At 37.7% G+C, this 24,947-nt stretch overlaps 1 protein-coding gene across 2 annotated transcripts in view; it reads left to right on the top strand.

Annotated features, from left to right (window-relative positions):
* RELN (reelin) overlaps positions 1 to 24,409 on the top strand; it is a 520,317-nt gene extending 495,908 nt beyond the window's left edge. The window contains exons 57-65 of one of the 2 annotated variants that reach the window (XM_025380191.1): positions 433 to 608; positions 4,292 to 4,365; positions 5,473 to 5,634; positions 6,395 to 6,552; positions 9,944 to 10,163; positions 12,372 to 12,569; positions 13,208 to 13,306; positions 17,783 to 17,788; positions 23,293 to 24,409. In XM_025380191.1, the coding sequence (XP_025235976.1) occupies positions 433 to 608; positions 4,292 to 4,365; positions 5,473 to 5,634; positions 6,395 to 6,552; positions 9,944 to 10,163; positions 12,372 to 12,569; positions 13,208 to 13,306; positions 17,783 to 17,788; positions 23,293 to 23,389 (1,190 nt within the window). In that variant the 3' untranslated portion in view covers positions 23,390 to 24,409. The remainder of the gene's footprint in view (positions 1 to 432; positions 609 to 4,291; positions 4,366 to 5,472; positions 5,635 to 6,394; positions 6,553 to 9,943; positions 10,164 to 12,371; positions 12,570 to 13,207; positions 13,307 to 17,782; positions 17,789 to 23,292) is intronic. The other variant, XM_025380192.1, reaches the window with a different exon arrangement.
* The last annotated feature ends 538 nt before the right edge of the window (positions 24,410 to 24,947 follow it).

Genomic DNA, 24,947 nt, shown 5'->3' with positions numbered 1-24,947 from the left:
TGAGAACTCAATAAATCCTGTTAAAGGCACAATGTCTGGCTTTAAATATAATTTGAAATTTCAATACTCCCAAATAATTTGTTTCTTTAGTGATTAATGTGTCACAGAAATACTTAATGCACTGGCTGACGAAGTGTATCAAGAACTTTTCAGTGCTAAGTTACCTAGACTAGCAATTACATTTTAAAAGTACGGTAATCATTATACTACCATTTAATAGTCTTGTCTAAGTTTGATTTCTCATGTTGGATTTATGCATTATCCCAGTTAAATACAATAAAAATCCTAAAGTGTAAGCAGAAAGCTAGTAGAGTATAAAAATTTAAAGAATTCAACAATAAATCAATCAGTTCAAGAGAATAATACGCCATATTGCTTCCAATTTTCCTCAAGAGAATAACATGCCATATTGCTTCCAATTTTCCTTAACAGAAGGCACTTCCCATGAAGAAAACTGGAGTTTTTACCCTAATGCTGTAAGAACAGCAGGATTTTGTGGCAATCCATCCTTCCACCTCTATTGGCCAAATAAAAAGAAGGACAAGACTCACAATGCTCTCTCCTCCCGAGAACTCATTATACAGCCAGGATACATGATGCAGTTTAAAGTAAGGAAAAGTGACTCTTTAAAACAGAAAGTAGCATTGCATTTGGGGCCCGGGGGAGAATGTTTATTCAGACAACTTTAAGGAAATGACTGATATTATTCATTAAAAGAGACTTTATCTTATGAATAAAAGAGGTCATCTTTTGCAAAGACCTTTATTCAAGTATGATTTTTTGAGGATAGATGAAATCCCTGAAAATGTTGGGACACAGCAAGAAATGTAACTATTAGGCTGGTGCAAAAGTAATTGCAGGCTGAGTGCGGTGGCTCACGCCTATAATTCCAGCACTTTGGGAGGCTGGGGCGGGAGGATCACTTGAGGCCAAGAGGCCAGGAGCTCCAGAGTAGCCTGGCCAACATGGCAAAACCTTGTCTCTACAAAAAAAAATAAATAAAATAAAATAAAATTAGCCGGTCATGGTAGTACACACCTGTAATCCCAGCTACTCGGGAGGCTGAGAAATAATAATCGCTGAAACCTGAGAGGCAGAGGTTACAGTGAACCGAGATCATACCACTGCACTCTGGGTGACAGAACGAGACTGTGTCTCCAAAAAAAAAAAAAAAAAAAATTACTTTTAATGCCATTCATTTTAATGGCAAATACTGCAATTACTTTTACACCAACTGAATATATTCCATCTTATATATGTAATCTGGATTTCAGTCTCCCTAACCTTGTAAATTAAAAGCTCAAATAGGAGACTGCCTACTTCTAGCTCTCTGTAACACTATCTCCTTTTTATGTTGCACAATTCTCGCTCTCTCCCTTCGCTTCCTCTATCATCTCTCTCTCTCTCTGCCTCTTTCTCTTACTCCATGCCTATTATGTGCATCGAGCCATTTTTTCTCCATCTTTTTTTTCAGTATATCTTTCTATTTTCTTATGTCTCTCATTTCATATGCCTATATGACATTAGTCTTGTTGGAACTTCCTAAATCCTCAAATAATTAAGGAGAACTCTCAAATATTTTAAACTGAATACTTGATTCATATAGGATGTAAGTGAAGATATAAATAATTAATAGACACTCAGAGAAAGGCAAAGCAATATCAATTGATATATCTCTATTGCAAACACCTGTAATCCCAGCACTTTGGGAGGCCAAGGAGGAAGGATCTCTGAGGCCAAGAGTTCAAGACCAGCCTGGGAAACATAGCAAGACCGCTGTCTCTACAAAAAAAAAAAAAATAGCTGGGCATGGTGGCATGTACCTGTAGTCCTAGCTGCTCAGGAAGCTAGGCACAAGAATCACTCGAGCCCAGGGGTTGGAGGTTACAGTGAGCTATGATCCCACCACTGCACTCCAGCTAGGGCAACAGAACAAGACCCTATCCCACACACACAAAGCCATTACAGAAATGCATTGTATAACTAGGTCATTTTAAAGACATCAGTTATTCTAATACCCTTTTTTGATATACTACAATGACAGTTAATAGTGAAAATCTTTATTAGCAGAAATAAAAATGTATTTGCTTTTTGCCTCAGCTCTATGTTAAACTCCCCTTCAGAGACTGGAGGGTAAGGCAAGCTCCCCAAATGCTACTATTCCTTCAGGACTAGTCTTAACTTAGTGATATGAAGAAGTGTTATACTTCCTCTGTTTCTAAGCCGTGTTCCTTAAGAGTGAAGATTTTCCCTCTACCACGTTAACGTTGTGGCCCAGATCAAAGGCATTATATTTGATTGAGTTGATTGGAGCCTCCTCTTTTGTTACTTCTGTAACAGAAGTCACTGCACTGAAGAGACTGGGTCTCTCTTTCTCTAACCAAGGCAATTTCCTTAGGAAAAACAGGGAGTTTATCCTCAAAAATTCAGTAAAGTATCACTAAAACTACATACTTGAAAGTCACCAGAGTCTTACTGTACCCAATGTCAACAGCTTTTGCGTATCCCCATCTTCCCTTTCCTCTCTACACCATCTGACACTGTTATTCTCGCCCTCTTCAACCTGTGGAATTATCTTTCCCCTAGGCTTCTAGGTTCTCTGCTGGTTCTCCTTTTACCTCTTTGATATCTACTATCTTCTTATGGCTTTTCTCCCCTTAGCCCTCTAAATGTCAGCATTTCTCAGTATGTATCAACTTTCTTCTCTCTCCATAGACCTTCTCACCATCAGGAATTGTATCCAATCATCTAGCTTCAAGAATCATATCTTGAAGAGCAAATTTCAAATCTGCACATCCAATGTTGACTGGCTAACAATTAATTCAATATTTGTAATAGCCCCTACACGTCTACACCTTTGTGCACATTGGCACCTCAACTGAATGTGTCTAACAGTGCACTTAATATCTTCCCTCACCATACCAACTCCTCTTTCTGATTTTCCTGTTTCTCTCGATGGCACCACCATTCACCTAGTAACCAACTTGAAATGTTCGACTATGCTTTGATTTTTCACTTTTCATATCTAATCATATCTAGTGATTGCATCCTTTGAATTCTACTTTCCAATGTTCCTGGTATCCATCCAATCTTCTCTGTTTGCACTATCACCACCTCTGTTCTGGCCCTAACTAAATCAATAGTTGACTAAGTACTCTTTTCACTCCCAGTCTCTCTCCACTCCTGTGTCTTTGACATCACAGTCAGATTGATCTTTATAAAGCATAGCTCTAAGCAGCACATTATTCCACTGCTCAGAAACCTTTAATGACTCTCCCACTTATCAAATTAAGGTCAAACACCTTAGGCTACAGCTTCTGGTCTATCAAATTCAACCGACCATTCTAACCTCATCTCTGAATATTTCATATACGCTATACTTGGACCAAAACATGCTATATGCTGTGCTCTGGATGTGCCACCATGATTCCCTACTTTGTCTTCACTCACACTGTTTCTTTCACCTAAATATCTTTTTCCTATTTCTACCTCTCACACTCTTCCCAGTCTTCAGGGGCAGCTTGCATGTACCCTATCTGATTATTTTCTAATCCATTTAATCAAATGCTATCTCCTTTGAAGCACCACAGCATTATATTTGTGTCTTTTATGATTCCCACTATCATTATGCTTCTTATTCTCTCTCTGAATTTAGAGTTGTTTTATTCATGACTGTATGGCCTGAAATTTTTAGCACTAACCTTCCCTAGTTATCAGTGCTGAAATAGGACTTGATTAAATAGATGATTAGGACTTAAATTTGAATCACCAAATTTTTATAGCATTTATGTATTACTGATTCAAACATTTAATTGCATATAATATGGAAAGCTTTCATTCATACAGAAATACAGAAAACCCCAAGAACAAATATTAATTACAATTGTTGATTTTAATTCCAAATAAAAATTTAATAGTAACAATCAAGAAAGTTAGGCTATCAATGAAAATGTTTTGAATCAGTGATACTTTCAGTTTCTGTCTATAAATTCGGCTAATGTTACTTTCTTTTTGGCCAATTTATCTTACCCAGATCTGTGATTAATGCATTATACTAATTTAGTGAATAGAAATGTAACTTTTAAAACCTTAATTTTCATCTCCATGCAAAATTGAACGTCTATAACAGAATCCAAAAGAATGTATTCTTGGTATCCCAGCAGGCTGCTCTGTAAAAGCTTCTCTGAATATTACCTGTCAGAGTAATAAATGGCGGGATGCGATTTTTAATTAATGGGATTCAATATCATCTAATCTTACCTGTGTATTGATTGTTTTACATTTGTTTTAGATTGTGGTGGGTTGTGAAGCCACTTCTTGCGGTGACCTTCATTCTGTAATGTTGGAATACACTAAGGATGCAAGGTTTGTAAAATAATTTTTAACATTATCTCCAAACTTGAATACCCAATCCAAATGGTTGTCGTGAGAATATGAGTGTGTGTGTGTGTGTGTGTGTGTGTGTGTGTGTGTGAGAGAGAGAGAGAGAGTTTCGCACTTGTTGCCCAGGCTGGAGTGCAGTGGCGGGATCTCAGCTCACCGCAACCTCTGCCTCCTGGGTTCAAGCGATTCTCCTGCCTCAGCCTCCTGAGTAGGTGGGATTACAGGCATGTGCCACCACACCCAGCTAATTTTGTATTTTTAGTAGAGACAGGGTTTCTCCATGTTGGTCAGGCTGGTCTTGAACTCCTGACCTCAGGTGATCCGCCTGCCTCGGCCTCCCAGAGTGCTGGGAATTACAGGTTAAGGCAGTTGCTTACAGAGGAATAACCTTATATCCTAAAAGTGGCAGTTCATGCATATTTTTATATAAATTTCACTTGTACAAAATGTATACATATGTCTTATTTTCAAAATTTTCCTTCAAACCAAAAAAAAATCAATTTTCATACAAGGCTGCCACCAAGAAACTTTGTATTTTAAATTTTATCAAAATAAGCAAAGCACTACATTTGACCTCAGAGTGGAACTCTCTTATTCATGTTACTCATTTTCAGCTACCTCTAACAAAAACTTTGAATGATCTGAATATGCATCAGCCAGAGTCACCTCTTCTAAAGCATATTAACAGTATTGAATAAAAGTCTGACATAGTTCAGTTACCTTATTAGGGTTAATAACCCTCCCACTATCACCTTTAAACACTAATTACATTAAGTTTGAGGAGACGGACAATTTTGTCAGTCAACTCCAGGTATATTTCTAGTAACAATGTCAGTAGGAAGAATCCACCAGAATTCATTGCTATGCATGCTGTTATTTTATTCTGTTGTCCGTGTGCTTTTAAAGAGTCAGAATATTTCTGAAAATATTTTAATTTTTTTATAATCTGTAATTATAAATGTATATAGAAAACAGGAAACTCATATACAAGTATTTTAATTTAACCTGACCACAAAGCATTACCTTGACATTAGACAGATTATATGTTTCTCTTACAATTTGTCTAACAAAGCCTTCTGGTTTCTGCAGATCAGATTCCTGGCAACTTGTACAGACCCAGTGCCTTCCTTCCTCTTCTAACAGCATTGGCTGCTCCCCTTTCCAGTTCCATGAAGCCACCATCTACAACTCTGTCAACAGCTCAAGCTGGAAAAGAATCACCATCCAGCTGCCTGACCATGTCTCCTCCAGGTAGGTTGCAAATTAAGGTAAACTTTGTGAAATTATCTGGCCTCTCTACAGAGTTCATGCAGTGAGCTGAAAACAACTGACAGTGTGAGCCAGAGCTTTACATGCAGCCCTGGTGCTCTCTCCCATCTTCTTTCCCTCCTGTCACCAACCCATGCCCCCAAATGGCAACTGCATGTCCCAGGGGAAATTGGAGTTTGTCTGTAAATGACTCAGAGATCTCAGATTTCCTTTGACTTAATACCATAGCATGTACCAAACTCAATCACAGGCCCTGAATGACAGACCCTAATCCAAGACTGGCATTGGCACCAGTTTTGCCCCAGTGTTCTGCCCTCCTAAAGGCTGTGCTTCTCATCCAGATACAAATACCAGTTGGGTGTGTAGGGCTGACAGGTTACACAAAGCTGCAGGACAAATACAATGGAGTGCAATCTTCCTAGAGCAGATTTGGTTTACTCAAAGATTTGGAAAATGATATACCTTTATAGGAAAAATGAACACAGATTTATTATGGACTAGAATAGGAAATTCACATGAAATTTTCAGAGAAGATACAAGTTTCCAGAATGGCATTTTGGGTTATACTCCCCGAGTCTGAGAAATACAAGTTCTCTCACCTCTGCCAGCAGGGTGCTTCAGGAAGACATTTGGGAAGCCCTTTTCTCATAAATAGTCCCCTCTCCCAGAGAGGCTGGAGGCAGGATGCAGCCATGGAAGTAACAACCTACTGAACCCCTTCTGCTCTCTGTGGTTCTTTCAGTGCGACACAGTTCCGCTGGATCCAGAAGGGAGAAGAAACTGAGAAGCAAAGCTGGGCAATTGACCACGTGTACATTGGAGAGGCTTGCCCCAAGCTCTGCAGCGGGCACGGATACTGCACGACCGGCGCCATCTGCATCTGCGATGAGAGCTTCCAAGGTCTGAATCCCAGGCTGTCAATTTTGATACAGGAGACCATGAGGTTCTCCTCATCTTAGCATGTATATCAAAGTCCACTAGGAAATGGATAGAAATTCCAGCCTGAGGGGTCTGAGATTCATGACACACTCCTTGGTCACTCCTTATTTAACTTTGGGACAAATTATTAAGCATAGCCTTATGCAATATTCCTGAAGGTATTTTTTAAAATATAGAATTGAAATCTACCCCAGACATTCTATAAATATAAATTTATAAGCATATAAATCCAGATATGCTAAATCAGGATATGGTATAGTACCTCACATTCTCTGTCTTTCATATAACTCCCTACCCCCACCCACATCCCCAATACTTAATTTCCACCTCTGGGCCTCCCTCCTTCCTGGCCTAGCTGCCTGTGCCTACGTACTTGAACAGTATCCCTCCTTCCTCAGCCTCTTCCAGCAGCAGCTGCCACTGTTCTCCTAAGATGTAGCTGACAACTCAAGATGTTCTGGTTTCAGGTCACTGTGATACTGACACACACACACACACACACCCCCTTTATGACTCAAAGAAATCCATTTCACTCCTTGAGTTTCTAGAGGCTGAGTATATATCCAGGGCAGAAAGTATCTACTCCACCCCTCTCATCATAGGAAATTGCTCTGTTGGTCTGTTAGAAGGTCTACAGGCCTGTTTTCCTTTGAGCCAATGTTTCCAACAGGTTTCAGCCTCTATCATTACAAAGTTCACTTTCCATAGTTAACCTTCTGTATCCTCATAGCTTAATACTTGGCCGATAGCAATGCTAATAAATCTTCTTTGAATGAATCCTTACACTGTCTTATGCTTTACTATTTACATAGTATACACCAACTAATTCTTCAGCCGCTTATAATCTATGATATCCCCATCAGTTATCTGTGGTTAATATAATTATTCCCATGCTACAGGCAAAGAAACTGAGACTCAGGGAGGCTAAGTGACCTGCCTAAGGTCACACAGCTAGCAAATATCAGAAAGACCACCACTCAAGGTGTTCTTTCCAATCAGCCTTGCTGTCTCTCATGGCTGAGAGATTTATCCGAGGAGGAGCGGAGTTACCCAATTTCCCCCAGATATGCAATGTAAGAATCCATGTATTTGAATTCCGGAGTCGGATCTATTTAGATTTCTTGGTTGATGTTTCCTTGCATCAAAATCAAATGGATATGATTAATGTAGACTGCTGCACATCTCTGATGTTAGAAATTACTTAGCCATCTCCTTTCTCCGCTGGTGTCACTGTCACTGAGACCAGCTGGGTCTGTCACTATATTAGCTGGAGAATTTTAACTCTAGGCAAATGAGTGAATCAAATGTCTCACAAGAAGTCCTAGATGTCTGGAATTTGCCCTCTCCCCTGAACTTTAATTTTAAACTATTAAGGACATGTAGAAAAAATGTACTGTTTAAATCAAGGGGAAATGCAAGCACATACACATTTGCTAATATAATATCTTACTTAAATGCCAGTAATTCAGTTCAGGGGCTCTGAGAAACACTTCCAGTTTTATCATTATTTATTTTATGTATCTCAGCTTCGTTACTGAGTATCTTTTTTTTTTTTTTTTTTTTGAGATGGAGTTTTCACTCTTGTTGCCCAGGCTGGAGTGCAGTGGCATGATCTCAGCTCACTGCAACCTCCGCCTCCTGGGTTCAAGTGATTCTCCTGCCTCAGCCTCCTGAGTAGCTGGGATTACAGGCACATGCCACCATGCCCAACTCATTTTTTTTTTTTTTTTTTTTGTATTTTTAGTAGAGATGGGGTGGTTCACCATGTTGGCCAGGCTGAACTCGAACTCCTGACCTCAGGTGATCTTCCCACCTCAGCCTCCCAAAGTGCTGGAATTACAGGCATGAGCCACTGTGCCCCGCCCATTACTATCTTATATGTGCTAAATATTGTTTTAGATGCTGGAATCCAACGAGTTAAAATATAGACTCTACTCTTAAGAATCATCAAGTATATATTAACCTGTATTTTCTGCTACAAATCATGCTAGGAAAAAAGAAATTAGATAGGCCTCTTATACCAGGGTGAGAGTTCCCTACTGAGACCCACCACTGGTAAACATTCAAGGCCCAGCCAGATGCTGTGGTATTTAAACAACAGTTTTACACAGCAAATACGGACATGAGCACTACATATTTCAGTTAACATTGACTCAAAGAAAATTGGATTTTTTTTCCAACAATATAAGCCAATAATTGCCAAAACAAAACATTTACTTCTGGGAGTCTGTATCTACTTAGTATTTTGCCATTTTTTTTTTTTTTTTTTTTTTTTTTTACTGTAAGAACGTTCAATTATTTATTTATTTATGTATTTATTTATGCTGGATTTTGTTACGTTTCCTTTTTTTTCCCTAAGTTCTGGGATACATGAGCAGAATGTGCAGGTTTGATACATAGGTATACACGTGCCAGGATGGTTTGCTGCACCCACCAACCCATCACCTACATTAGGTATTTCTCCCAATGCTATCCTTCCCCTTGCCTCCTATCCCCCAACAGGCCCTGGTGTGTGATGTTCCCCTCCCTGTGTCCATGTGTTCTCATTGTTCAGCTCCCACCTATGAATGAGAACATGCAGTGTTTGGTTTTCTGTTCTTGTGTTAGTTTGCTGAGAATGATGATTTCCAGCTTCATCCATGTCCCTGCAAAGGACATGAACTCATCCTTTTTTATGGCTGTATAGTATTCCATGGTATATATGTGCCACATTTTTTTTACCCAGTCTAACACTGATGGGCATTTGGGTTGGTTCCAAGTCTTTGCTGTTGTGAATAGTGCTGCAATAAACATACGTGTGCATGTGTCTTTAGAGTAGAACGACTTATAATCCTTTGGGTGTATACCCAGTAATGGGATGGCTGGGTCAAATGGTATTTCTAGTTCTAGATCCTTGAGGAATCACCACACTGTCTTCCACAATGGTTGAACTAATTTACACTCCCACCAACAGTGTAAAATTTTTCCTATTTCTCTACATCCTCTCCAGCATCTGTTGTTTCCTGACTTTTTAATGATCACCATTCTAACTGGCATGAGATGGTATCTCATTGTGGTTTTGATTTGCATTTCTCTAATGACCAGTGATGATTAGCTTTTTTTCATATGTTTGCTGGCCGCATAAATGTCGTCTTTTGAGAAGTATCTGTTCAGATCCTTCACCCACTTTTTGATGGGGTTGTTTGGTTTTTTTTTGTTTTTTTTTTTTTTTTTTGGTAAAGTTGTTTAAGTTCCTTGTATTTTGCCATTCTTACAACAACAACGACTTAAATCTGAACTTGAATACTTGTTCTTAATCTTGAATAACTCTGGTTGGTCCAGTTAATTTCTGTGACTATTCCTTGTCCTCTAGGTGATGACTGCTCTGTTTTCAGTCACGACCTTCCTAGTTATATTAAAGATAATTTTGAGTCCGCAAGAGTCACCGAGGCAAACTGGGAGACCATTCAAGGTGGAGTCATAGGAAGTGGCTGTGGGCAGCTGGCCCCCTACGCCCATGGAGACTCACTGTACTTTAATGGCTGTCAGATCAGGCAAGCAGCTACCAAGCCTCTGGATCTCACTCGAGCAAGGTACCCAAACATCCATATTGTAGTCCAGACATAGAATTTATCAGTGAAAACCTATCATTTGAATTTGGGACAAGGAAGCATATATGTTTCACAACTCAGAATTATGCTTCACTTAACTTTATTAGAGAATTGCTTTGTATTTCTTCACTCACAGTGGCTGAGTGGTGGTAATGTAGGCATAAGCCCAGAAAAATGGCCAAATATTTTTTTTTAATGATTAGGTATAAACTACATAGATAATTTAATGTTGAGCACAGGCAAATATATAAATGTGTATGTGAAGTAAATGTGTAGCAATGCAAACATATGCCTATATTTAGCACACGTAAGTACAATAAATAGAAATGGAGGAGGGATGGATGAATGGATAAGATCTTTAAAATTTTATGTGCTATAGTTGCTGAGGGTTAATGCAGAGTAGAGTGGGCAGAGACCTTGCAAATGGACTAGGGAAGTGACTGACAAAGACATAAGGAGGACTGAATTTCCTTCCCTATCTGCCCTTCGCAGCTTTGGCTTCCTTATCCAGAGTAAACACAGCTTTTTGTCTATATAATTCAAGAAAAGATTCCGAGGCTTAAAAAAGGTTGCTAGATATTATTGTAGAGTATTTCTTGAATGCTGAAAAGTGTTCAGTAGCTATGAGAATATGTGTTTGATTAATGGGAAGATAGTTTACTTAAAACCTTTCACTTTGGAAAATATAATATTAGTGTTGTATTTTCACAGGCAGAAAGGCAGGTTTGGGGGCCCTTAATATGATAAACAATGAAAATAAAATTAATTCCTGTATGGCAACCATGATATGATAAAAGTTGCATCTACCATCTTCCTTTTTTTTTTTTTTTTTTGCCTACCAAAATGAAATACTTAATCTAGAGATAACCTGGTGTTTTCTGTGACACTACCATATATAGCTGCAACTAGGTACATAGTAATGGCACACTATGTTTTAAATTAGTTTATGCATTTATACGTTTCTAAATCTAGCTCTTTATTCCACCACCTACTTTAAATTAGGTACTCTGTTAATCATGAGGAATCTTATGAGGATTTATTTCCCATGCCTAAAAGCTCTATCTAGGCCAAGGATGACAATGAAAAGCAAAATGTCATGTTGAACAGAATAGCAGACATGGTTCAGAACCTGCACATCCTAACTCAGTTTTCCCTCAGCTCTAATCTCCAGACAGCCTTTCCTAAAATAGTCATAATTTATCCCCATCCAGATGTGTTCAGCTTGGAGTTATCTGTAAAAAGAATGCAGCATAAATATTGTGGTTGTATTCTATGTCCTCAGTTGTCTGTTTGGTCCATATTACCTTTCAGAGAAAAGAAGATGTTTTCAATGAAATACTCTAACAAGATTTCCAACATCATGAAAAGAGGGCACATCTTTGAAAGTCAAAAATACTTTCTTTGTATAGAAAGTCAGCCTGAGGTCTTCACATGTATAATATAGAAGACAATATGAATAAATTTTGTTACTAACAGTGATGTAGTCATAAGACTGGCTGCTTCACAGATGTGAGGGTGATCTGGCTGCGACATCTGTTGCTCCATTGATCACCAGGGTTGATTCAGCTGATCTGGCTAGCTAGGCGGGTGTCCCCTTCCTCCCTCACCACTCCACATGCATCCCTCCCAAAGCTGCATGCTGGGTGAATAGGATGACCATCCCCAATAGAGGAGGACCAGTCTTTGGTGAAGGGTATACAAGTAACTGTGCTCCCTTGCTAGAACCTCCAAACAAGCTCTCAAGACTGGCTGCTTCTGGTTCTACTATATTATGAACTTGGAAATTATGGACTTTAGAAACAAGAAAAGACCAAGGAAGTATAACTCCTTTCATACTTCCTGAATTTAAAGATGATTTCCTAGCCGGGCACAGTGGCTTATGCCTGTAATCCCGGCACTTTGGGAGGCCAAGGTGGGTGGATCGCCTGAGGTCAGGAGTTCGAGACCAGCCTGGCCAACATGTTGAAACCCCGTCTCCACTAAAAATACAAAAATTAGCCAGGCGTGGTGGTGCGCACCTGTTATCCCAGCTACTAGGGAGGCCGAGGCAAGAGACTCACTTGAACCCAGGAGGCAGAGGTTGCAGTGAGTCAAGATCACACCACTGCATTCCAGCCTGGGTGACAGCGCAAGACTCCATCTCAAAAAATAAATAAATAAAAATGAAGATGGTTTCCCTGTGTTTTTCAGCAAAATCATGTTTGTCTTGCAAATTGGGAGCACGTCGCAGACGGACAGCTGCAACAGTGACCTGAGTGGCCCCCACACTGTGGACAAGGCGGTGCTGCTGCAATATAGCGTCAACAATGGGATCACCTGGCACGTCATCGCCCAGCACCAGCCAAAGGACTTCACACAAGCTCAGAGAGTGTCTTACAATGTCCCCCTGTAAGTGGCTCAAATGGAAAGGCATGGTCTCATGCACAATCCCTTTGTGAATCCCTGGGAATCACAATGCCACAAAACTAGGTGGTGGCAGAAGCAAGACTAACCCAGATCTCCAAAGTGGTGTTACTATTTTTGATGAGGACAAGAAAGGCACAAATTAAAACAAGGAATAGGGACAAGAGGAAATAGACAATAATAACTAAATGCAAGGGCAGTTTTTGCCTATTTCCCTTGCTTTAACTAGTTTTTCTAGTCTTAGAAAACATTTATTTTCTGCTGGCGTGCTAGTTTGAAATTTTACTGAGGTTAAGTAGTCATGTCAGTTTTGCTTTGCATTGTAAGCCCAGCTTCTAGCACAGTGTCTGTCACACAGAAAGCACTCCATGCTTGACTAAATATCTTTGGACATTAATGGAACAAGTGAGAGGGAGAGAGATGGAAAAGTTTTACAAGTCCTTGAGTAGCCAGTAAAATTTGATGCTGCTCAGAATACTATGACTTAAGCAAATCTGAATTCCATGCACAACATTTTGTTGATTTAGATTAGCCTATTATAATATTTGACATCTAGAAGTCAAATACCAAAAAGTTCTGCTTCCTAATGTATAATCTCTTTGTCCCCTCTGTCTGTGACCCAGGGAGGCACGAATGAAAGGAGTCTTACTGCGCTGGTGGCAACCACGCCACAATGGAACAGGTCATGATCAGTGGGCTTTGGACCATGTAGAGGTCGTCCTGTGAGTATCTGATTCATGGCATCCCATGTCCATTTCAGAAAGGTCTGAAATTCCTTTGATATGGCATGCTCCTTAATTCAGTAAGAACCGTTTTTGATGAGAAGCCCCCACAGGAGCACTTTGGCTTACACTCTTTTGCAACTGCAAGCTATAGCTCAAGTCATCAGTGAAATAGCAAAGCCCCAAATGAAATGTACCTTAGAAAACCTCCATAAGCACAACATTTATTTAAGGATTGACAATATTGGTTAAATTGGATAAAACAAAAGTCTCCAGGTAAATGAGAAACCATGTCTTAAGGCAGATCTGGGTTGCCTTATAAAATGAAATGACATCCTTGAAGAGGAAGGATCTGTAGTGGGCAGTGTCTGAAGTGTTACTAACTAATGTGCCCAATTACAGACATTCTCCATTTAATGATGTGGGGGTTGCAACTAGAACAAAGAATTTGTGGTTTCAGATTCCTCCTGACCAATCCCAGCACCTAACAAGTTAAAGGTGTTTTTCCCTCTATATAATAAAGCTGTCACCACTCTCACCTGGCTGGGTTGACTGTTCACTCACAGAGAGATGACTTGCTTTTTCTCTAACGATCTAGTTCCTGTAGAACTGGAATGCTTATGTCTCGACGGGTTCGGACTGATGGCTCCAAATGGTTGGCAAGGAGAAGCGAATCTTCTCGGTAGATAGGTTCAAATGTTCATTCTGTTTACCAAATCCAAAATGAAATCAGTCCCTTGGCTGATTTCAGTCATTTTGCAAGCAAATTTAAGTGATTAATTGGTAGGAAAACTACCAGATTTGTTTTCGTTCAGTCATAGCCATGAGCTGAATTTTTCAGTCTTGAGCTAGCCCTCGTCTTAGTTTTCACTGAGGCACCTGCTTGCATGGCATCCATATCAACCCCCAAATCCAAGAGCAACCTGGTCCCCACACTAGCCTCCTGTGCGCGCTGCTGCTTTTGGACAACTTGCTGGGCTCTGCCTCCACAAGACAAAGTTGAAGTTTAAAGTAACAGTCCAGACTCATTTGAATCTAAATATGAGGCTGATGTTTTACTTAGATACTGATTTCCTCAGACTACGTTATTCCAGCAGAATAGCCTGGGTCCTGAAATGAATCTATGTACAGTAAGGTCATAGAGAGATGTCTACATAGACCAAAATCCAACTCTGGAACCATTTTGCCCTGGCTATTTGCCTTTCAGGACAGCACTTCTCAATCTGTTTGAACGTCAAAATCACTTGGGAAGCTTTTGAAAACATCAACGAATGTCCCAATGTCCAGGCCCATCCCTTTGGATGAGGCTTTAAATTGATCTGCAGTGGGAACTGGACATCATTCTTGTTTTAAAAGCAGCTCAGGTGATTCTAATAAACTGGTAGAGAATAAAATTAGAGTCAATAACCACTTCTTACCTTTCAAGCAGCTTGCCAATACAATTGCATTAATGGGGCTCCCTGTGCCTGACAAAGCATTACCAACTCCTATAGAAACTTCAAAACCTGACAGTCCTCAAAAGACGGCAGGATACTAATCCTGCCCTTGAGTAAACACAATAATTTTTAACGTATCACACATTTAAGTAGATATTTTCATCCTGCCCAAACAATCAATTGCACTCATCTATTTTGGATTTCAGAGACATATCATCACCAGTAATTTCCTCACTTGTACTAAGATTAAAAAGCAGGGGCGAGGGGTTCAGAGGTGCCAATATACCAGCCAGTGTAAAAGCAACCCCTTCACATATTGGAAACAGAACTCTATTCCTTGCTCCCTGTCAACCTGCTGCCTCAGAGGTTCTCAGCACCGGCAGAAAGCCTCAGCACACAGCACCCAAGGAATCTCCCAGGTCACCTGGTGTTGGAATTAATGCTTATAAGCAACTACCAGCATCAAGCTCCGTATTTTAAACACTTTGAAGAATTTGTCATCTACCAGGCTCATAGCCTTATAAGTCTGTTCTTATCCTGCATTATTATCTCAAACTCTCAGAGCACTAAAACATTTTGAATGAGACAAGCGCATTGTTACATTTGCATGGTGTTGTATGCTTTGAATTTTATTCCAAGTCTTCTTTCAGGAATAACTTAAAAATTATAACTTTATATATACCACATGCTTTTATGTATATATAATTGCAAAAGCAAATGCAGTCTCTTTAATGACATTTCAAAAATTTGTTAAAGGAATTCCTTTATTTTCCTGCTTTTTGAAGAAAAGAAATATCTCACAAAGCCGAGTTCAATAAATGAGTTGTTTCAAAAAATGTATAATAAGATGTTATATTTCCAGAACTATGTTTTTGATGTTTTGCTCTGATCTTATAGTTTAACATTTCTATATCACTCTACCCCTTCAAAGCACTTCTTTTCAAAAGAGCCACAAACAGTTTTAAGGCATTCATTCATTAATATGCAATTAGTAGCTCTACAAAATAATTACTTCAATTCATTCATTTATGTGATGCGCTCAAAATAAACAAGTTCCAGATAATTCAAAAAATTAAATATAATAGTTTTCCAGAGTGTCTTTCAATCACATGAGGCACAAAGAAGCTAGAGCCAAGGTTCATGTCATGATCACAAATATTCCTAATTATAACTTTGCTCCAAAGGATGTATATTTAGAAATAGGTGGAATACTTCCATAAACCCCTATTAACTGAAAGCGTTCTCTTAATTAACTGCACTTTTGTATCAGAACACTTGATTATTTGAACTAGCAATGTTAACTCCTCAAGCATGGCGGGGAGAGTAGCAGACTGAGGCTTGTATCTTAAGAGATACAAACCCTACCTAACTGTATGTTACAAACAGGGCTACTGATATGTTTTTGCAACTAATGGTTGGGGCATACATTTCACTTAGGAATTTTTAAAAATGTACTTTTTTTAAGAGAAGGTTGGCTTTAATCTAACTTTATTACCATAGTTTCGCTTTTGTGCATGTGCACCAAGGACACATGCTAAAAACCCCTAGAAAGAAAAATTATGGTGATGCATGGTATCTTATATTGAGTTTAACCTCAGTACTGCCCATATTAACCAAGAAAACACAAGTTTAATGAGAACAAATTTAGCACTTTCAACAATATTTCAGGATTTAAGAGTGTATCCTAAATGAACAAGATTTGTAATATCTTTTTAATTAAATGGTTTAATTCTAAAATACTACATGTGGAAGGATTTGAGTTTCATAAATATGGACATACAGAATGACAAGCCCCACACCAAAAAGATGAAAACCTCCCTTTTAGCATTTAACAAGCAGTCTCTTATGCTTGTTTGAGAGTGCAATCTTCCCACTCTCATATTTTCCAATAAAATCTGCACATGAAAAGCATTTCACGATGATTAGCCCCTGCTAATCTGCCGTGTAACAGAAGAACCGAATTGACAGATAATATTTTTCCAGCCTCACTAGCTTACAAAAAGTCCTCATTCCATAAAGTCTGAATGATGTGGCATAACACGATCATTGACAATCAAGTGTCAGAAAAATAATTTCTCTGAATTCATTAGCTAGCATAGAATATTTATTTTTCAGTATATGTTTATGAATACATTGGGCAGATCCCTCACAAGATCCATGCTGGTGAGGTTCTTCTTAGGATAAAAGAGAATTTGTTGTCTTAACCATTTTTTTTGGGCACTCATACTTCTATCCTAAGAATCTCCCTCACCCAACTCGCATTTCATTCACACATCACATTTCCTGCGTACGTGTCTAAGTCACACCTGTCATGTGTATAATGAAGTGGGCCAATTTTTGCATGTGTACCTTGAAAGCAAACTGCTCAGTAAAAAGCCTTCGTGAATGAATTGACTAAAAAGTGAATTATTACCACATTTACGGAGAACTGCAAACCTTATGTTGCTAACTATAGTCTTAAAAGCATTTATCAGTTTTTAAAATGAGTTCCATCGTGACCATCCCCTCATGCTATTCATTATCAAGATATTGTCACATTTTTGGCACAAATGATTTATGGAGATGAGCATATTACATTTGTTGCAAAGCATATTTGTCCTTTATTAAATTTGATTGTGTTATCTGACATAGAAGACTTCTGTATTTTTTAAAGTCCATTCCTTAATATATTCAGGAATTAGTATTTCCTACAATGTAAAATAATTGAAAATCAGATAATAAAATTAGTAGTTATTAAGCTATTAATATTTATAATTTATATGCAACATTTATGCCAAATGTAGTACAGCTACATGTATCTTAACATACGGTTATGAGCAAATATTGCATGTTGCATTACATAGAAAAGTATATGTATATATTGGGTATAGAAGAATAAGAAATAACTTCTTTAATTTTTATTTTCAAAAGAGATGAAAAATCCTATATTGCGTCTAAACCTGATCAGACTTTTATGACTAATCACAGTGCTGCATGCATTGAAAGGCATTTTTTAACTTGTGTTATATTTCATTATTTGCTGTCATTGGTTTTCCACTAGAGTAAGGTAAGTCCTCCTTACTAAATCTGGGGAACTGTTTACTAATAAATAATTTCATCAGTGTCACCAAACTTAACCGAGAAGTTTTGTAAAACACCTTTGCAACTAAAAAAAAAACCAAAAAAACAAAAAAAAACTATGAAAACAGTAATAAATGATACTGGTACATACTGGAACATTCGAAACTTATATCCATGTAAATTCAGAGCCAGTCAAATTGAGATAAGTCCCTAATATATACAATAGTGGGCACAACAGCATAGACCAGAGTGCTAGTCAGCATTTTGTCATTGGGCAACAGATTTGACCTAGATTCTCCTCTGTGCTTGACACTGTATTGGGTGCCTCTGAAGTACTCCCAGTTGACAAATTTGTTATGAGGGACAGGGGAAAATAGAAATGTGTGCAAAAGATTTAGGGACTCTGATTACATGTAATGTCTTTTGAAAGACCTACTATGTTGAAGATGCATGAGGGTCCCTTGCCTTACCAATTCTCCTCTAAGTTATTAACTGAATTGGCAGATGGAGTAGATGTGTTCATAATACTTACGAGTTCTAGATCTTGTCCTTAGATAAGATTGGCCACTTTTAATATATACTTATATTTGTCCTCTGAGATACTTTAAAACTTAAGAAGGCAAAATGGTTATAATTTATTGAACATCTATATATAGTGCTAGAAGTTTTCATTTCATCCTTACAGCTCCTGAGGTGCACATGATTTGATATTATTCTCATCCCCATTTAGCAGAGAAAAGAAATATGAAATCTTCCATATGTGTGAGACATTTGTGCCTGCACTTACTTGTGTGTAGCCTTCCTGAAAATGCATGGCCTTTAAGTCAAATGTGTGGCATCCTCTATGCAGGCAAGTTTCAGTGATAGTTTGAATGGCAGCTTCCCATCTAACACTCACCAATATTTCTAAGATATGTTGAATAGTCCACTGGATTCTTATGTCTGCATTCATATAAATCATTATTCTACCACGTTCTGATAAATTACTGACAAGTAGAAATGACTATATTTCTATGAGCTCAAGTTAGTATCAATTCTCTATCTCCTCCATTTCCTTTAGAATCTATTTAAAAATCAATTGAATTGTTTTCATAATAATAAATGAGCTAAGATTGTGTCTCCTTTGAAGAGTAACAGTTCAAAAGAGCACAGAGTCACTATTTACTCAAAGATCTTGCAATGGCCATATTTCCTATGCAGAAACAAGGAAACACTTTATAATTCTTTATGCCATCTAAGTCCCTAAACTCCCTTGGCAATAAAGGAAATTTACATTATCATTTCCAAGAAGCCTTTGTTGTTCATTCTCCCTTCTTTCAATGACTTATTCATAATGGGAGAATTTAAACATGGACCTAGTTCTATCCACAACCAAAGCAAATTGATATGTCAAGTGGCATAGCTGATGTGCCTTGGGATGAACATTACCTCTTTTTATTGAACTGAAAATAAAAATTACTTTCTCTGGTAATTGCAGTGAATAAATAAATCTTTAAAAGTTCATTGCACTTATTTCAGTTATAAGGTTATGTATAGCTGTACATCTAAATGTATCAAAAACAAAAAATAGGCTCACAGATATACTGCACACCAAAAAATGAGTAAATATAAGATAAACTTGTTAAAAATTCCCCTAATGCCCAATGCTGTTAGACATTTTAGAAGATACAATAACTTGTGGGAACCATGTCAATTTATTAAGTGGTCTTAGAGGCAGACAGCATTTTGGTATAGCTTGCCACAGTGCTTGATTTTGAAAGGCTCATAAACTGGAAATATCCACCTCATTACATTTTTATATTGACTCAACTGACTCAAAAGATTTTTATATTTCACATACCAAACTACCAGCTAGTTTCCAGGATGCTTTGATAGTGTGGTTTTTTTTTTTGGTTTTTTTGTTTGTTTTTTGAGACGGAGTCTTGCCATGTTGCCCCAGGCTGGAGTGCAGTGGCGCGGTCTCAGCTCACTGCAACCTCTTCCTCCCAGGTTCAAGCAATTCTCCTGCCTCAGCCTCCCAAATATCTGGGACTACAGAGGCGTGCCACAACACCCAGCTAATTTTTTGTATTTTTAGTAGAGATGGGGTTTCACTGTGTTAGCTGGATGGTCTTGATCTCCTGACCTCGTGATCCACCTGCCTCAGTCTCCCAAAGTGCTGGGATTACAGGCATGAGTCACTGCACCCCGCCATTTTTAATATGACTGTATAAACACTAGGCATCTATAGCAAGTCCATTACTATATATATATCAACATTCTCAGGGATCCAAAGATATGATACTGATGCATAAACTTATTCAGAATTAAAGAGCACCCAGGCCAGGCACAGTGGCCATGCTTGTAATCCCAGCACTTAGGGAGGCGGAGGAAACAGAATCACTTGAGGCCAGGAGTTCGAGACCAGCCTGGCTAACATAGCAAGACCCTACCTCTACCAAAAAAAAAATATTAAAAAAATAAGAAATATATTTAAAATCTTCTAAGAAAAAATATTATTAAAAAAAGAATATCCAGTGACTCAAAATGTCCCCTAAATTGGTTGTAAGCTTCCACCTGGGAGTAGTTTTTAGGGCACTAAAGATCTGCAACCTGCTACTATTTATTTTCTCACCTACAAAGACAGAGACTTTCAATCAGCTCCATAATAAGTAATTATATGGAGACGTTGCTTTAAAGCTGTTAAGTAAGCACATCAAGTTTTGTTAAAACTAAATGTTATTTTGTTCCCATATATTAAGATAACTTTCATGTCAATCTAGGTTGCATTGAGATAACAAAATATCTTCAGTGTTCTAAGTTTATCTTTTTTTGATGTAAAATATTTTAACTATTTTAAATTCTCTTTGAGTACCTTATATCTTTAAATGTGTTTTAACAGAATAATGTTCATTGCTTTAACTTTGCAATTATTCCTTATAGTTAAAGAGTAATGATTTACCACAGGAATCCAATCAGTAAGTCACCATAAGTTCAACAAACATGCCTTGACCGCACACGCATGAGTCAGGCAGGAGGCTCAGTGCTATGGTGCGGGGGTGGGGGGAGTTGGGGAACTGGCCCCCATACCAACAAAAGTTTAGTTGTGGGGAGCCAAGATACGAATACAAACTCCTTCAAAGCAGGATATGAGCACTCTGAGAGTTCAAAGTAGAAAAAAAAAGTTCACTTATGGAGGGAGTAAACAATAAAGAAAATGTAATACTTGAACACGTGGAATCTAGGAAGTGATGTTGACAGCTGGCCAATGAGGCGGGTAGAAAGGACTCAAGGCATTTGAGTAGAGCTGTTTGTATAGGAATGTAGAAAAAGAAAGGGCAGAATAAGATTAAGCATGAAGAGGACTTGAAATGTCTGTTTAAGTTGGCTTAGCTGTTGCTCCATAGATAAGAGGATTCTGCATGGTTTTGGGCAAAGTGAGGCCAGTGTTTCATGAAAAGTTTACTGAATCTGGTGGTGTGCAAAATCAGTTGCATGTATGTGTAGGAAGGTATACATGCACATGTACACAATTATGCATTCAGTTATACTTTCTTAGTATTTCAGGGGTTTCCTTTCAGTGGAGTTTTTTTTTCCTTCATAAAAGGAAAAAAATTAAGTTAAGGAGGCTAGTTCGAGGGGCCACTATAATAGCTTGGGAAAAGAACTATAAGGTGACCGAGGATGCTGGCAGTAAGACAGCAAGTGCCAGTCCCAAGATTTTGTGAATAAAGGAGCAACAGGATAATTTTTCTTGACACTTGATTAGTTCAGTACCTTAATTCCTTGGGTTTTGTTTTGTTTTGTTTTGTTTTTTTGGTAACTCAATTTTACACAGGCAGCAGTTAGTACTTATAGCAGCTAATAAATGGATAAATTTGTGTCATTCAACTATGACACTGAAACTGATCAACTTAGTTGATACATGTAGTATTGTCAGATGGAGGGGATAGGAGGGGGAGGATAGTAAATCTGCATAAAGACAAAACTTGATTTTTTAAAATATTTTTCTCTACCATGTCTTCAGGATATATTCTGTTTCCATTTTATTGTTTCTAGCATTTTTATATTATTGAAATCTAGGAGGGGATGTTATTAGTACCTTTATTTTATAAAATATGTATCAATTTGACATCTATCAGTATTTTAGCACAGATGCTATTGCCTTTTGATTATACATATTTGATGAAATTCAATTTATGTCTTTTCCTTTGAAATGTTTTATTATAAATTTTCTTTTCTAATGATCAAACTATAAAAGTATCTTGTTTTAAAGTTTATATTTTACAAGTGCTAGTATAATATACCTAAGTATAATATCTATTATACTAGGTAAAACATCATTTTACACCTTACCAGCATATTGATGATTGATAATGCAGATTATACTGCTCAGGACCAAATTACCCTTTCCCTCTCTCTTACCCTAACTCAAGTTCATGTCATATCGATCTTTATGTTGGAATCACATCACATGACATTATATGCATTTTATGTTTTCACGGAATTAGGAAGAAAAGGCTTTGGGACCATGAGGAAACTCAGTGAATTTGGAAAATACTGATAGGCTCACTCTCATAAACCACATATTGATGCCACATATGGATATATTGTCACTCAGGTCAGAGTGTGAGAATATGATCCTTTCAGTGATGTTATAGCTCACGATCCTTTTTAAAGGACCATGCCAAAACATTAACAGCTATCACTACTAGTATTGTACAGTTTTCTACAGGATCCTGAAATCCATCTTCAGTATTTTTATCAGCTTCACACACAGCATGTATGTATAAATGTATGTATGCACATATGTGGGGGGATACATACATACATATTTACAATTATACATTTGGTTACACTTTCTGAGTATTTTATGATCTCTTCTCAGTGGAGTGTCTGTTTCCTGAGGCCATGTTTATAAAATATAACCCAGATGCTTATGGTTTGAGGAAGACAAGAGAATCCAACATTCTGAGAAAAACTGACCTCCTTATTTTGTTCCATGAGACTGCATGAACTAGGAGGTCAAGCTGATCCAGCTAACAGTCTGTTTCTGTTTGTTTTTTAAGCTTTAAATGAGAATGTTTGCTAAAGGAACCAGATTATTTTTCCTCCTTGTTAAAGATATATTTAAATAAGGCAATGGGTATAGTGCACACTTCTCAAATGAAATGTACCCAAGTAAGTATTTTCAGGAAGCATTCAAGAATAAAATAAAATTCAAAACAGTTTTAGTTTGCTATGAATCAAGAGAATTTGGCATATTGTCTGGTTCAGAGCTCACTCATGAAAAGACAGGGATTTCTTCAAGGCCAGAGGCAGTGAGCATAGGTCCCAGCCTTCAGTTCCTCTGACCCTGGGTGGTCATGTGAGCTTGACCTATTAACCCTGAACATTTTCAAATAAATATCAGAGTAACTTAGGACCTAGAATAGATTGCACGTTCAATGATGGGACTTACATGCTCTTTCTCCTTTCCCTCCCTGCCTCTATCCTGTTTGATTTTAACAGCACTCGCAAACAAAATTACATGATGAATTTTTCACGACAACATGGGCTCAGGCACTTCTACAACAGAAGACGAAGGTCACTTAGGCGATACCCATGAAGAATCAAAAAGTTTATTTTTTTTCTTCCAACATGTGATGTGTTGCTCTCCATTCTTTTACATCTCGCACTGCATCTGATATCAGGAAATATCCGTGAAGGACTTGGTGATTACCTGAAAGCCCTTCTCAAGACCGAGTGTACACCACTTTCCCACACTGTGAACTAATGACAAGTGACTTATTTGCTCATAAGTAAATGTCTTCATGTTGATGTGTCCGTGAAAGTTGTGATCTGTCATAATATCGGTTACAGTGGCAGTATTGACAATAAGAAACACTTTAACAGAAAAAAAAAGTTTAAGCACAAAAAAATTAAGAGATTTTATGTTTAAAATGGCATTTAGCACAGTATTTAACATTCTTGGTCACAAAGCTATTTAAGTGGACTGTATTTCAGCTATGTCTCATGTTTTATATGATTAAATTATCATTGTTTGTCCTTTATGTATTCTATTCTACAATATAACACATTGAAACTGTATTTACTTGTTATGTTGTAATATTTTGCTGCTGAATTTGGGGCTACTTATATTCTGCAGAAAATTAATTAAAATGCCTATTCAAGAAGATAGTGGTAAAGATATTGTATCTCCTTTAATATACTCCTTAAAAATGTATGTTGGTTTAGCGTTGTTTTGTGGATAAGAAAAATGCTTGACCCTGAAATATTTTCTACTTTAAATTGTGGACGAAGACCCTATCTCCCACAAATAAGTTCCCATTTCCTTGCCTAAAGATTTTTTTTTAAGTGTTCTGTGGCTGATTTACTAACAGTAACTGCCATTTTGTGTCTGTGATAACAGAGTGATTTGTAAAACAGTGGTTGTTTTTTCATTGTGTTTTCTTCGTGGATTGTTTTTTCTGCGGGTCATATTCATGCCTTCTGATGAAGTTGTACCAACACCAGCAACATTATAATGGCCCTGTAGCTCTGAACGCTATTTGTGTAACTGAAAGGTTGCACTCTAGGGAGAACCAAGCTAAAAGCCCATGCTTAAATAAAAATTATGTCCAAAAGCCACTGAAGTTCATTGGTCTTCATTCATTTTCAATTAAATTTTATGTAAGATTTGTAAGCCTGGTCAGTTTGGAAATTATGATGTCAAATATTTGCACCAGTTTTTTGTTTCATCATTGATAATAGCAATTATGAAGCCACACTTTCAATTTAGCCATTTTTCTCTTATTCACCTTTTTCTGCTAATTACTCTGTAATTACGCTAAGAAAAGTCAATAGATAATTCCAATAGTGACTTCACTCCTGAGAATTTTGTTACTGCTAACGCTTGTCTGATCATAAGCACTCATGTGTTCATTGAGTAAATATTTATTGAGTGTTTGCTATGGTCCAGGCACTGTGCTAAGTGTTGAGGATAAAATGGTCATTGAAACATTTTCCCTTCTTGATTTTAACATCTACAAAATAAAAAGTATGTTAATATCATTGATTTTTTTTTTTTTACTTTCAATAGGAGGAAAAAATAAGAAAAAACTGTTAAAACTAGAGTTTTCAGCAATGGCAAACTTTCTCAATACTTTTGACCCCTCTAATGCTAA

The sequence above is a fragment of the Theropithecus gelada genome, chromosome 3 (assembly GCF_003255815.1).
Source record: "Theropithecus gelada isolate Dixy chromosome 3, Tgel_1.0, whole genome shotgun sequence".
NCBI classification, from domain to species: Eukaryota; Metazoa; Chordata; class Mammalia; order Primates; family Cercopithecidae; genus Theropithecus; species Theropithecus gelada.
This window is presented reverse-complemented; position numbering and strand designations above follow the sequence as displayed.